Genomic DNA, 15,177 nt, shown 5'->3' on the forward strand with positions numbered 1-15,177 from the left:
CACCAGATAATTCGGCACCTCTTTTAATGCAGACATAATTATGCGAAGACGCTTATATTTCTTGCAAACATTATAAGTATATTCTGCTTTTGTTTTCGCTACCAAGCTTTCACGACACAAATTAGTTTATATACTAGAAACACATCGTGAAGGCCGAAGCACAACATCTGCACCTAACTGTAATTATATAAAGATGCGAACGTTTAAAACTAATTGTAACCCCTCGTACAAAACACCGAAGGGCGATTTCTCTGCGAAGCGTACAAATACATTTAGATTCCCAATTATGTGGTATATATATATAATCGTGTGTGTGTGAGAGAAAGAGAGAAAGAGAGAGAGAGAGAGAGAGAGAGAGAGAGATGTTCCCAGAGCCGTTCACCCGATGACGTGCAAATACATAGCTATTGCTGGATAATATTTATATAATATGTATAATATGAGAAACACTCGGCAACTAACACCTGATGCTAGTGCACAGAAACAATTGTTGTGATTTGGATCAAAGTCTGTTCATGTATTATATATATATATATATATATATATATATATATATATATATATATATGTATATATATGAACTTTGGAAGCGTGTTTGGTGTCTTATAGACAAGAAAGTAATATTCGAACGTAGTATAGCGGTGAAAACAACAGAACGATTGGGTATTTTACCCTTATAAGACGGGAAAAGTTTCCAGCAGTCAGCTACAGGAATTGAACCTGCCCCCTCTGACGAGTAAAGTGTTCAGCCGGTATCTGAGAGGTACAGGGTTGAATTCCATAGCTGTCTGCCAGCAAATGTTTCCGTCTTATAATGGTAAAATATTCACTCTTTCTGCTCTTTTCACAGCTATACAGGGAAGCAATATTCAGAACACGGTATAGCTGTGGAAGCAGCAGAAAGATTGAATATTTTACCCTTATAAGACGGAAACATTTGCTGGCAGACAGCTATGTAATTCAACCCTGTACCCCGCAGATACCGGCTGAATGCTTTACTCGTCAGCGGGGGCGGGTTCGAGCTTCGTAGATGACTGCTGGAAACTTTTGCCCGTCTTATGTCCAATCTTTCTGTAATATATACAAATATTAAAGGAAATAGTCTATTTTATGATTTAGCAGTCATTACATGCAATTTTTATGTGCTCTTTTTTTTTTTTAAACAAATATTACCCTGAGGAGACTCATATGCATAATGTGAATTTTTATAAATTCACATTATGCATATGAGTCGAATCAAACTGTTGGATTTATATTTGTTTTAATTATTTGTTATATTATACTATATCATATCACATTATATTATATCTTTTTATAGAATAATTATATTATATTATAATGTAAATAAATTTTTAATATGCTAATTGTATTTCTCTATTTCCTTTAATATTTATATATTGAAATAATGCCATTTTATTTGTTGGTTTTTTACCTATGTTTGATATATATATATATATATATATATTTCTCCATCTTCTGGATTTTAATTTGAATATTTATAAACAAAGTTTTATACGCAAACCTATTACTTTAGGAATATAATAGGTAACAAACCGGTAATTAATTGGATATTTTCTATCCATTAAGATGGCTATTTTAACCTATATATATATCATGATGATGATGATGATGATATATATATAGGTTGAAATAGCCATCTTAATGGATAGAAAATATCCAATTAATTACCGGTTTGTTACCTATTATATTCCTAAAGTAATAGGTTTGCGTATAAAACTTTGTTTATAAATATTCAAATTAAAATCCAGAAGATGGAGAAGTAGCGTTAATATAATTTATTGACTGCAAAAATTCAACATGTTTCCTTACAGCTGTTTCGATATTGCCCAGATGAATTAAATTCCAGGAAGTAAAACATTCTGGGGGGCAAAATCTCATCGCAGTTAACAAATTATATTACCGCTACTTCTCCAGTAAGTAGCGGTACTCAGAATGTAAAGACAGATGAAATACTGCTAAGCATTTCGCCCGGCGTACTAACGTTTCTGCCCGAGATACAATCCTTTCTACTCAAGGCACAATGCCTGGAATTTGTGGGGAGCGGGATAGCACTTGGATGGTGTTTGATTTATCCACCTCGAAAGGATGAAAGGTAAAAGTTGACTGCGGCGGGATTTGAACTCAGAACGTATCAGCAGACGAAATATTACAAAGCATTTCACCCGGCGTGCTAACGACACTGCCACCTCGCCGCCTTCCTTGAGATATAATAAACAGCACCCAAATCAAAAATATTGCCACCTTTTAAGGTGGTTGTCCTCTAAGGGAAGACTATACTGCCATCCAATCAGTGATTGCATGACAATGTATTTTATATATATATATATATATATATACACATGTCGGGCTTCTATCAGTTTCTGCCATCAAATCCACTCACAAGGCTTTGTCGGCCCGAGGCTATAATAGAAGATACTTGCCCAAGGTTGTGCTTAATATGTCTCCTTTGCTTGTTCCTAGTCATTAGACTGCGGCCATGCTGGGCTTCATCTTGAAGGGCTTAATCGAAGAAATCGATTACAGAAAGTACCAATTAAAGGACAGTTTTATGGAGGGGACGTCGGTATAATCGACTGTAGTCCTGCTTAAAAGCTCTGCCCCAGCATGGTCGTTGGCTAATGGCTTAAACGAGTAACAGATCCAAACTAACTTAAGAGACCCCTAGATGGAAATCCAATTTGCTAGAATAAGAATTTACTGCGTTGCTGAAATGAAGAGCACAATGGACAACATAGTTTGAAAATATTGGATGCGATGGTCACGGTTGGAGCGTAGATCTGCTCGATCATAGCTAACCTAGGCTTAATCCTTTAGCAGTAGGAATGGTTCTTGCTGTTAAGGGAGATGACTCCACACAAGAGTTCTCCTTCTTGAGAAATTGCATCTACATGCTTAACCACAAAAACGATTGTCGAGATTAGACACAGGTCCCAAGTCTAATGTAATATGAGATTATGTGGCGTTCATTCTATTCTTAAAGAAATTATGTAGTACAATGAACACGATTGCCATCATCATAATATATATATTTATGATAGTGTATATGTATGATAATACATATATAATATAATTCGTTTTTGACTCTCCCGCACCGAATATATATATATATATATATATATATATATATATAATACAGTTCTAAATCTCTCAGAGAGATTTATGCAGCAGTGGTGCGATAAAGTAGTTGTATGCTGTCAACTTAATGTAACAGTCCCATGAAGTGAATAATACTACTGCTATTTAGCCTTAGGAAGCAGCGCTTCCTGTTGACCCTGACACATTTCCTGTGTTCTTATGTTTACAACGGGGAGCCTGCATCTAGAGACATGTTTCTGAGTCTTTGCTCGTCATCAGTCTGGAGTAGCAATCTCCAACTAGCAGGCCATACATACATACATACGCACACACATGTATACACATACACATATGCATAGATACACAGAGTAATGGATTTAAAGAACAGAGTTATAAAGAAAAAATGTTTATTAAAGAAAAACAATTTGTGATGTCATCAGGTCCAAGAAAAATAGTTAACATCATGTGACATGAAAAGGTTTCATTTTATTACATTTGTTTAGTCAAGACTACAGTCGAACCATCGGAGATTAATGGGAGCAAGGAACAAAGTTATATTTACACTGGGAAATTCATGATTCTTGAGTCAGGCTGACCAAAACAGGAGGGAGAAAGGGACAAATATATATATATTTACACAGGGCAACCCTGACCCTGGTTAAGGTCTTTCAAACTGGAAACATGAAGAGACGAAATACAAAATTATATTTACACTGGAGACCCATGATCCTTGTCAGGTCAGCCATGTCCTGAGACAGGGCTCAAATGCTTAATTATATTTAGATTGTAAGCTTGCAGGATAAGTTATTGAAATCAGAGTTAATTGCATCACATTTTACTTTTCTCAATTAGTTAAAAAAAAAAAAAACGCAAACATTGGCGCAAGAGTAGCTGTGTGGTAAGTAGCTTGCTTACCAACCACATGGTTTTGGGTTCATTCCTACTGCGTTGCACCTTGGGCAAGTGTCTTCTACTATAGCCTTGGGCCGACCAAAGCCTCAACTGGTAATCTGTTAGCAACCTCAACTGGTAATCTAACAGGTTACATAAACTGCCCCAAAAATACTATGGAGGGTGTGGACAGACCAAACATAGAATAATTGAAGAACAAGAATAAAACAAAACAAATAAAAACACGATGGAATGGTCACAGCTGGGACGTCTTTGATCATAGGAATATCATTGTAGGAAACATATCTGAAATGAAATGAGGTAATTTGGTAACGGAAGAGAGGGAATGATGTGATGATGGAACACTGGAAGTTCAAGTCTTTGCAGGGTTGGGTTCAACATGTTGCAGGAGTCACAGGTGGACTTGTACACAGTTGTTGAGAGGTATCCAAGAGATACAAAGAGAGCATTTGGAAGACCTGCATAGTGGATGTGGACATAATAATAATGATGATAATAATAATAATAATAATCCTTTCTACTAAAGGCATAAGGCTTTTACATTGCCAATTACATTGACCCCAGTGTTTCACTGGTACTTAATTTATCGACCCTGAAAGGACGAAAGGCAGAGTCGACCTCGGCGGAGTTTGAACTCAGAACGTAAAGACAGATGAAATGCTGCAAAACATTTTTCCTGGCATGCTAACGATTCTGCCAGCTCGCATCCTTTAATAATAATAATAATAATAATAATAATAACAATAAAAATTATGATAATGATTTCAAATTTTTGCCACAAGGGCAGCTTGTGGGGAGTGGGATTTAAGTCGATCACATCATCCCCAGCATTTCATTGGGACTTATTTTATTGACCCCGAAAGGATGAAAGGTAAAATCAACCTCAGCGGAATTTGAACTCAGAACGTAGCGATGGGCGTGATACCGTTAAGCATTCTGTCCGGCTCACTGCCATAATAATAATAATAATAATAGTTATAATAATAATAAATAATAATAATAATAATAATAATAAATAATAATAATGATAATAGCCTTAGCTGTCAGGAAGAGACCTGCTAAGAAATGGGAGCAAAATTGAACAAATAATAATAATAATAATAATAATAATAATAATAATAATAATAAACATAGGAAGGTCACATGGTCTCAGCTTGAATGTCGTTCATCATGGGTCTGCCTCAGACCAGGGCTGAGTGAAGTGATGAATGGAAGGGGGCTTTATACAATAACAACAACAAAAAAGAACAACATATACAACACACAACAAAATGTTTCCTCAATCACAATTCCACTTTGTGTGTCTGTTGTAAAGAGTTCAGAACGTCTGTGACCAAGTTGTGTAACGAGCAGAAGTACAAATCGCTCGTGGGGTCCTCATTTTTCTCTTTCGTACACAGTCCCGAGTACTCAAAACTGAGTTCGTGTAGCCTGGGTGTTAAGGGCTGAAAGCTTTGATTGCAGCTGGACGTTAGAAGTTTGGAAGCGGTCAGTATTTTCTCCTGGCTGTCGTAGTCGGAGAGGTTGAGCAGCGAGGCCACTCTGTCACACCATCCAGTTAGGGTCATCTTTTCTAGAAGATTTATGCTGAAAGCAGACAAGAAGAAACACAATATTTAGGTTGAGAATTAAGATGAAAAATCATCATCATCATCATCTAGTGTTTTAAATCCAAGTTTTGTCCCCATTAACGGGGGTGGCCAGATCTACCCCAATGTCATAGCAACTGAGGTAGCCAGGTGCACCCCACCCTAACCATTGGGCTGACTGGTGCCCATTCTCCTTTGCTATCATGAGGCTTTTTTGGAGCTGGATTTTCTACGGGGAGCATGCCCTTGCTTTCTTTAGTTTCTAGACATGAGTGGTCCCGAGACCAAGGTCTCTACCATGATTTTTAAAAAAGTGTGCATACATTTGTGTGTGTTGGTGGGTGTACATGTATACATTTGTGAGCGCATGTATGTATTCATATCTTTGTATACGCACATATGCATGTGTGTGAGAATGTGTATGTGTGTGTGTGTATGTACGTGAGTGTATATGTGTGTGAGAGTTTCTATGTGCACGTGCAAGCATGTTTAAAGGTTTCCTGGTGTGTGTGTGTGTAAAATGAGGTCATAGTCATCATCAACATCACCAATGCTGGTGGCATGAAAAACAAAAACCCACCTAGCATCCACATGTAAAGTGGTTGGTGTTAGGAAGAGCGTCCATCTGTTGATGCCGTCCTAAAGAAGTCACTGGGCTCATCGGATTTCGTCAAACTGTCCAACCCATGGACATCAAGCGATGATGATGGTGATGATGATGGTAGTGATGACCCACTACGGTTCTATGGGTTGGAAAGAGTTGCGATGGTCGTGGGCAGAAATCACAGAGTTGTCATTTAGTATGACTTTATGAAACTATCACTACTGCTGCTGCTATTACCAATACCTCTACTACTAACTACATGTGTAGCTACTAATACAACTAAGACCACTGCCACTACTACCACTACCACTATCCCCATAAGCACCAGCTGAGCAGGACCGTAGTTTACCAAAATCTATATCATGGTACCTGTCAGTTAAAGCAGCCTAGCCAGGTGAATAATATACCCCACTTCTTCACTTACCTCTCATATTGTCGGAGTTTTTCTCTATTTTTAATATTGTTGTCTTGCGAGTGAGATGCCGAAATTACCTGTAAATAAGAATAAAGGTAAGTCACACAATCGAAATCTCAAAAGCTACAAGATAAAGCTGGATAAATTTAAAACAATGTGGATCAATAAATGTCACATTTGATAGAATAATCTGAATGCTAAAGGGTTAAAGAGCAAAGACCATCAGGGGTCGCTGCAAAGGATGCTTGAGGGCTGCATGTAGCCCCGGGGGATGTGGTTGAGAACAGTTGATATTGAGGCTTTTGTGTTTCTGCTCACCTTTTCTGAGATCAAGTCTGCAAGAAGTGTTACAATCTTCACTTGAATTGCTTCTGTCTTTGACTCTGAGTAAAGCTGTGTGAATGCAGACAGACCTCCGAGGGCCAGGAAACGCTGCTGTGCATAGAGATTGTGTCGGAGGAGCACCGATGCTGCATAGAGGCACTTCTTTCGTACGGCCAGGGAAGGCTCAGTGGAAATCATAGTGATGAGTCTCTGCATAACACCAGCATCAACTGCAGTTAACTGCACAACAGGATTACTGCACATTAATGAAAGAGAAAACAAAATAGATTAGTTCCTTTACTAATTAGGCAATTAAGTTTGTGTTATTAATTTGATTGGATATAAGTGCAAGCATGGCTATGTGGTTAAGAAGGCTGCTTTGCAGCTCATGTGGTTTGGGGTTCAGTCCCACTACATCATACCATGGGCAAGTGCCTTCCGTTATAGCCCTGGGTCAGCACCATCCGAGCATGATTGTTGCCAGGGCTGCTGATTGGCTCCCGTGCTGGTGGCACCTAAAAAGCACCATTGGAGTGTGATCGTTGCCAGCATCACCTTATTGGCACATGATAAACAACATTTGAGCATGGTCGTTGCCAGAGCTGCTAGACTGGCTCCCATGCAGGTAGCACATAAAAATCATCTTTTGAGCGTGGTCATTGCCAGAACCACCTGACTGGCCCTCGTGCCGGTGGCACATAAAAGCACCCATTACACTCTCGGAGTGATTGGCATTAGGAAGGGTATCCCACTGTAGAAACTTTGCCAGATCAGATTGGAGCCCGGTGCAGCCTTCTGGTTCGCCAGTCCTCAGTCAAACCATCCAACCCATGCCAGCATGGAAAGTGGACGTTAAAAGATGATGATGATCAAAGGTTCCTTACCTCTGCATTGCTGATCCGAGTACAAAAGCTGTGTCGTGTTTCACATCCGTGTCTGTGCTGTTTAGTAAGTTTACTAGGAGAGAGATTCCGCCAAGTTCGGCAAACAGCTGGGCATTATCAATCTACAAAGGAAACAGACAGGAAGTCCTTAACATAACTTAGACACCAACAAAAAGGGGCCCTTAAAACCAGTGGTTCACAGGCCAATGTCACATGCCCCACCAGTTGGATGTGACAACTTTTAAAGGGGCATCAGTTACCCCAGAATGGGGTAGTCTAAGTAGGAAATTAATGAAATTTGCAATTAAGTTTCAATTAAAACTTCTTTTAAGTAAGCACATAGATACACACACACACACACACAAGTATATGGCCAGGACTGGATTTTATACTGTTATCAAGAATAGTGTACATTGCAAGAAATAGCAGTCAAATCTCCCTCAAATAATCACTGTACCATATTATGAAAATGAAGGACGCAATCCTAGACAGAAGAGAGTAGACATGGTTGTATTTCATATAACCATCATGGATGGTGTACACTGCATAAACATAACTAAAAATAGCAGCTAAATCTCTCTTGAATCCCATTCTATCATCTTATGGAAAAGAAGGGTAGCAGCAAATCTCCCCCTCTCTTATTATGGAAAAAGAAGGGCACAGTGGGAAAGGTAGTCCTGAGTACTAAAGGGTGGTCATGGCTGGATTTCAAGCATATACCATGGACAGCATACATTGCACAAATACAAGAAACAACATCATGTTAGTTACAGTAATTACTCACCTGATGCAAAAAGAATTCCAGTTCGGAGAGGATACTCTGAAGATCTTCCTTCTGGAGTACAGCGTAATCTTTCAGTTGATCATGTAACATGGTGACGATTTGAGCATCAGATTTTATAGATGATCTCAGCATCTCATAATCCCTCTTTAGTAACGAAAGGAAATAAAATAAATACATAGAACATTAGTGATTGTGTTGTCATGGTGGTCATATCCTGAGGCACTACTCATCCTACCACTCTCACTCAACTTGCTCTCTTTCACTTCAACTTCAGCGAGTAGGACTTTCAGTCACTCTGATTGAAAGACTCTCAAGAAATCTCTTGTCCTTCTTCATTCCTTGAAGTTCATGATTTTCCTGTTCCTTGATTCAATGGAAATATGTGAAACTAAGCAATGATGAAATTGAGGTCTCAGCTTTGTATATAGAAAACCCAGGCCCTTACACCAACGGGAGCAAGCATTGCAAGCTGTGCATAGTTGAGCAGGCAAGGATATTGAAGTACTCCCTCAACCTGGAGGAACATCTTAAATTCCAGGATGGGAGTATTCAGTCCCTGCTAGCACTTCAGGAGATTCCTGCTGAAATCTCATGGAATGGATTCCAGATAGCTGCCTAAAGGAGAGAATTCCTTGCACTTAGTCCTTTGTCTGTGTGTTTCAACAACCAGCCACAAGGTCTTTTCTCTCTCCACTTTGAAGAGAGGTTGCAGGCCATCGGCCATTGTGGTCTGACAAGAGACTGAAAAGCTAAATGCTTTACAAATGTGAAACCCTGGATAAGCCCACAGATTGGCCAAAACTATGTCTATCATTGTCATCGTGGTTTTGTGGCCTGAAGCAAAGCAGGCCTTGCCATCCACTCATGAAAACACTTAGTAAATGATCCACAAGAACTCAAGCATAAACTGAGTCCTAGTTTAAACACTGTGTGCTTACCTTCTTACGGCGAACTTTCGATGCGTGGTCTTCTTGATCCTTGCTTTTGTGTTGTTTGAAATGTTTCAAAGCTTGCTTCAGGTCATCAGGGGTTAAATCATTTTTGTTTTTGTACCTCATGCCTGCAAAACAATAAAAATAAGCAAAAAAAAAAACAAAGAATCAGTTTCCTGTTGATTAATGCCGCAAGGTAATCAGTTTTATTTCTTGGTTCAGATGAAGACTAGACAAATAGAATGATCTAATCTTGTCAATGCTGACTGCAACTGAAAAATGTGGTGCCGAGGCTGCTAGAAGTGGTTTCTCCTTGAGCAGGTGGATATAGATTAAAATAGAAAATGAAAAAGAGCAAAACAGCTGGCATAACTCAAATAAACAGACTCTGGAAGAGACTCTATCTCTTTATATTCTCTATTTAAATCAAATGTTTTTCAAGTGATGACAAATCCTTTTTCATTTTTTTAATTCTAATCTATATACATATACATACCTATATTTATGTATGTATATACAGATGTGTGTGTGTTGTCACTTAACCGTCAAATAATAGCAGCCAAACATCTCTCAAATCACACAATACAATCTTAAAAACAAGGAGGGCACATTGAATAATGAATTCAAACACAATCCACTTGTATTGAGAGCCAGATTGATCATCTTTGATTGTAGGTCTGTTCAATTAGGGCCCATTTTGAATTAAATATCAAGCAAAAAAGTGCTAATGCTGTATAAAAAGGTTAATTAAGGACAAAAAAATAATAAACCCTCTTTACCTTCCCTGTTTTCAGATTTCCAGTATTCCAAATCTTCTGCTGATTGGCCTGGCATTAGTTTCGCTTGTTTCTGACCAGTCTGTAAGTCCAGTCGTACCTGCAAACCTGGAGGGATTGCTTGTCCTAGAAACGATAGAGAAAGCAATTAAAAATAAATAATTACATACAGAAAGCATCAACATCATCGTCATTTAACATCTGTCTTCCATGATGGTTTGACCAGAACTGACAAGCCAGAGCACAAAGCTCCACTGACATGAAACAACAACAACAACAATGTTAATGTAATATTCACCTTCTTTGACTTCTTGCCACTCTTCAGATGGTTGGAATAGATCTAACTTCTTTTGTCCTTCAGAGTCAATTGTTATACTAACACCCTCTGTGAATAATAATAATAATAATAATAATGATGATAATAATAATAACATTTGCCCATATTCTACGTAAAATACTGTCCATGTAATCTCAAATTTTAAAACAAATTCATAATTTTCTTGTGTTTTCTTATACATTCTCTAGAACAATACTTTGTACAAAACCAAATATATGACACCCTAGTCATAACACCAGCTTGAACTTCTGACTCGTCCTTTGAGGTCTCTGGATGAGACTTGGAGTCAACTTGTACAAATACAAAGCAAAAGTCAAACATAAAATAATAATAATAATAATAATAGTAATAGTAATAATAATAATAATAATAATAATAATAATACAGGCAGTGGCTCTCTTGGTTTTTGATCTTAAATGGTTGGAAGTGTTATCACATACATTGTTTTGTCTTGGTATAAAAGATGGGCTAAAGCAAATATTCTGCTCAATACCACAGATTTGCTTGTCAGTTGTTTGACCTTAACCAGTTGAGCATTGGTGGTTGACAATATGTGCATCTCTGATCATGAGCAGAAGTAGTGGGGGAGCATCATAGTCATGTGTTGTGAGGAATTCTTTAGGGTTTGGATAATTACCTCTGGAAAATTTGGTAGAAATTTCTTTCTACCAAATGCACTCACACAATTTTATTTGGCCCAGGGCTATAATAAAAAACATTTGCCCAAAGTACCTTGCAGTGGGACTGAACCTGAGACCACCAGAAAGCAAAACACACACACACAGAGAAATCATTTGTTAACTGACTCACCACCATCCTCTGTATCCTTTTTGTTCCCAGCATTGGTACCAGTACCATCATCACCATCATCATCAGTATTGACAGCTGTCAATGCAGAAGCTGATGAAGATGGGGATGGTTCCTCCGCAGACACTTGGTGCCAGGAGTTGAGGAATAGCAGTAGTAACGTCAGTAGTAGCAATAGAGAACAGGCAGATCTGAATGGTGGTTTAACCATTTTTATGGGTGTTGTGTCGCAGAGGTTAAAAAATCAAACCAAATCTGAAAAAAATAATAAACAGTACAGCAGTAATTAGCAACAGTTTAACCATTTTGTGATTACCTTAATGAGCTGGTGCCAGGTTTTCCTGTTTTTTAACCCATTAGCATTCAGATTACCCTGTTAAATGTTATGTTTGTATATTGCAAGAGTGAAAGGTAAAGGGTTTCGGTTAAGGTAAAGTTAACGTCTTGAGCTGTGGTTCTTAACCGGCGTCCATATAAGATTTTGTGGGGTTCATGCAACGAAATAGAAAATTGGGGATGAACAATAATATTTTAAGGGTTCTTGAAAAAGTTTTGTTTTAGATGTATATATTGGTGCGTATGGCAAGAAACAGCTAGGGTCCGTTCTCCGACATTTTACATAATTCAATCTACACAAGTTATAATGTGTGAAAAACAAAATAAGAATTTTGAAAGAAGTAACTATATAAAACTAGTTTATAAACATCGAATGGCTATGTGGGGAGTCCACCAGAACAAAATAACAATCAAAAGGGTCCATAGATTTAAAAAAACGGTTGAGAACCCCTGCTTTAGAGGATCTGAATTCCAAAACACTCAAGTGGTTAAGTCTAACTCTTTCACATTCTGGCAATGTTTCCAATTAAAATAACAAGGTGAAAGTCACTTTGACAACATGTACAGTTTGAGCGATTTACGGTTAATGAGTAATAAAGGTAATTGCCGGTACTACCCTCGTATATATGTGGTTTGTAGCTGAAGTTTATAAATATATATATTATATACCTTGTTCATTATATATTCACAATTAAAGAAAAAAATTAAGGGTAGGTACACTTTTAATGATTTCGTTATTTTATATACATTTCATTATTTTGATAACAAGAGCGAAACTGAATTGCTTCGTATATACATCCGTTTATATATGTGTGTATATACATTAATTTATAAACATACATATATTCATTTATATACACAATACACACACACATACATAATGAATTATGTATAGTATACATATTTACACTATATATATGCGAAATATACACGCACATATACATGTATCATATAATGATTTATACACATACATGCTATAATATATATATATATATATATATATATATATATATATATATATATATATATATATATATATATATATATATATATATGTGTGTGTGTACCTATACATACACTAATATTTATACACATACGCATATATATATGTGTATTACATTTGAACATGTAAAGTATGAGGTACAATACGAAAACATGATCATTGTTGTACAAGAAACAATCACAGGGAACATCGGAAGACAAAATTAAAACAGAAATCTTTACATACAAAGTTACCGTGTAAAAGAGTTCAAAAATAATTTACCTGGTGTTGTTTACAAACTGACGATGTTATAATTAGCTTGCGTAATATCTTTCACTCCGTGTATATATATATATATATATATATATATAGATGTGTTAATCGCGGTTTCTTTCTTTCTATATTATATTCTTTTATCTGCTTGTTTTAAACTGTATTGCTTTGTCTTCTTTAATGGTAACAGGACAAAATAGCACCAAAAATAAAGAAGAAAACACCAGTAGCAGAAGCAAAAGAATGTAATGAAGGTCTATATCGGCCCAAAATTGAAATAAACTATAATAAAATCTTAGTAAATGAAATCCAATATAATAATTATCTAATTCTTAGTGTTTCCGAAGAGGAAGTGTTAAGTCCAGTTGAAAATTTCTAGCCGTGATGTTTTCGTAAAAGGAGATCGAGCGAGGGAGAAGCTTGTCTTGTTAGCTTTACTCTTCCTTGTAATGTAGCAAAATATTTTGGAATAATACAGTAGCAGAGTTTCAGTGTGTGGAGACGAAATATAGTGTGGAAAATTACATTAGGGGTCTTATTTATATACACAAGTATTTATTGCGGTTGAGGAAGCGGGTATATATGTGTATGTATATATGCCTGTGTAATTATTTCTATGTTTGATCCAAGTAAACTTGTCAGTCTGAGAGAAAGACACGTCGGCTCAGGAATTGATTCATCAGGTAACCAAGGAAGAACACGTGGTGTAAACAATATCGTAAACATGACTAACACGGAGTAAAGAAACCGGTGTAATGATTTCAAGTTACCTCCTTCGATTTCAAGTTACCGTCCCGTGAAAAGAAATCGATTTCTGGTAATCACCACCAGTTGCTTGAAATCGATTTCAAATTAGCCATTTTCTGATTTCGTTAAAATAATGAATTTAAAATTACAAATCATGATTCTAATTTTTAAAAAAAGATTTTAAAACATTCCGTAACATTTTATGATGCACTTTAAAAATAAAAAAATGAGAAGCTTTTCTGGATTAATACGCCTACACTTTAAATGTAAACAAACTATACTTATATACAAAGCGAAATATATTAATCAGCTTTAAATACAAACGGAATATATTTATGATAGAAGACAAAATGATATAGCAAAGCACTTTCAATGCGAACGACATGTATTTATGTACAAAACAAAATACATTCGTATATTTAAACTATATATATATATTTATTTACAATCGTTCGTGTTCCTAACGCTAACCCATACACATTAATGATGTACTCCCTCATCTGTCTCGAGAGAAAACTCAACCGGGGCCCATATAATATTTTGTGGGGGTCCTTGTAACAAAATAGTAAACAGTGGGGTCAACAAGTTTTTTTTCTGAAATTTTTTAATAAATTATTTTTATTCATCGTTGTTATAACTCTAAGTTATATATATATATAAAAAAAAATTAAAATGTCTTTTCTATAACAGGAACAAAGCTCAACCGGTACTTTTTTCATCGACCCCGAAAGAATAAAAGCCAAAGTGGACCTGAGCGGAATTTGAACTCAGAATGTAAAAACGGACGAAATACCGCTAAGCATTTACTACGGTGTGCTAGCGAATAATAAATTCTTTTATTTGCCTTCAGGACGACGAACAGTTGGGGAAGGATTTAAGGGGCTAGTAGTAATTTGAAATAATAGCGGATAGGGTGAAATCGAGTTTTAAATAAGCGCCGGGTACTCGATTTCAAGTAGCCGCGAAGTCAGATGAATGGGAGACAATCAAAAACCGCTGAATCGAAACAATAATACATTTCAAAAATTTCATTCAACATTTATTTCAGCAATAAATAAATCAAGATATAATTAAAAATTAATCAAATTAATTTCGACTAGTTTTGACTAATTTCGACTATAATTTAATCAATGTTATTTTATTTATTTTCGTCACACCTATCCCCTCATGGTTTCTCATTCTATGTTATACACTGCGGAACTATCAAAATGCTTACTGCTTTTATTTCATCATAACGTTAGCGGAATTTTGCAGGAATCTTTCTTTTAAAAGTTTATCATGATTATATTTCCTTTATATTATCTATTTTCGATAATTATATTTTCTATCGCTTTTTCCTTCCATTAAAAAATTTATAGGTCATTGGACTGTGTTGATGT

General features: G+C 36.4%; 1 protein-coding gene across 1 annotated transcript; it reads right to left on the reverse strand.

Moving 5' to 3' along the window:
• Positions 1 to 3,562: 3,562 nt before the first annotated feature.
• Positions 3,563 to 13,815, reverse strand: LOC106881520 (nucleotide exchange factor SIL1). The gene is made up of 10 exons (XM_014931936.3): positions 13,061 to 13,815; positions 11,464 to 11,715; positions 10,615 to 10,701; positions 10,320 to 10,442; positions 9,547 to 9,668; positions 8,609 to 8,752; positions 7,825 to 7,946; positions 6,935 to 7,196; positions 6,626 to 6,693; positions 3,563 to 5,595 (listed from the first exon to the last, which is right to left on the reverse strand). Exons 2-10 carry the CDS (start codon positions 11,669 to 11,671, stop codon positions 5,292 to 5,294), a joined length of 1,440 nt encoding a protein of 479 aa, XP_014787422.1. The 5' UTR covers positions 11,672 to 11,715; positions 13,061 to 13,815; the 3' UTR covers positions 3,563 to 5,291.
• Between the last annotated feature and the right edge of the window lie 1,362 nt (positions 13,816 to 15,177).

Source organism: Octopus bimaculoides, chromosome 18, assembly GCF_046866305.1.
Source record: "Octopus bimaculoides isolate indiv1 chromosome 18, ASM4686630v1, whole genome shotgun sequence".
Lineage (NCBI taxonomy): Eukaryota > Metazoa > Mollusca > Cephalopoda > Octopoda > Octopodidae > Octopus > Octopus bimaculoides.

What these genes read in the sequence shown, in the direction of transcription:
- LOC106881520 (XM_014931936.3), bottom strand. Translation starts at nt 11,671, where the DNA reads ATGGTTAAACCACCATTCAGATCTGCCTGTTCTCTATTGCTACTACTG. An exon ending in AAAGGATACAGAGGATGGTG is followed by an intron (nt 10,702 to 11,463) that starts GTGAGTCAGTTA and finishes TATTATTCACAG; the next exon opens with AGGGTGTTAGTATAACAATT. An exon ending in GAAATCTGAAAACAGGGAAG is followed by an intron (nt 9,669 to 10,319) that starts GTAAAGAGGGTT and finishes ATTGTTTTGCAG; the next exon opens with GCATGAGGTACAAAAACAAA.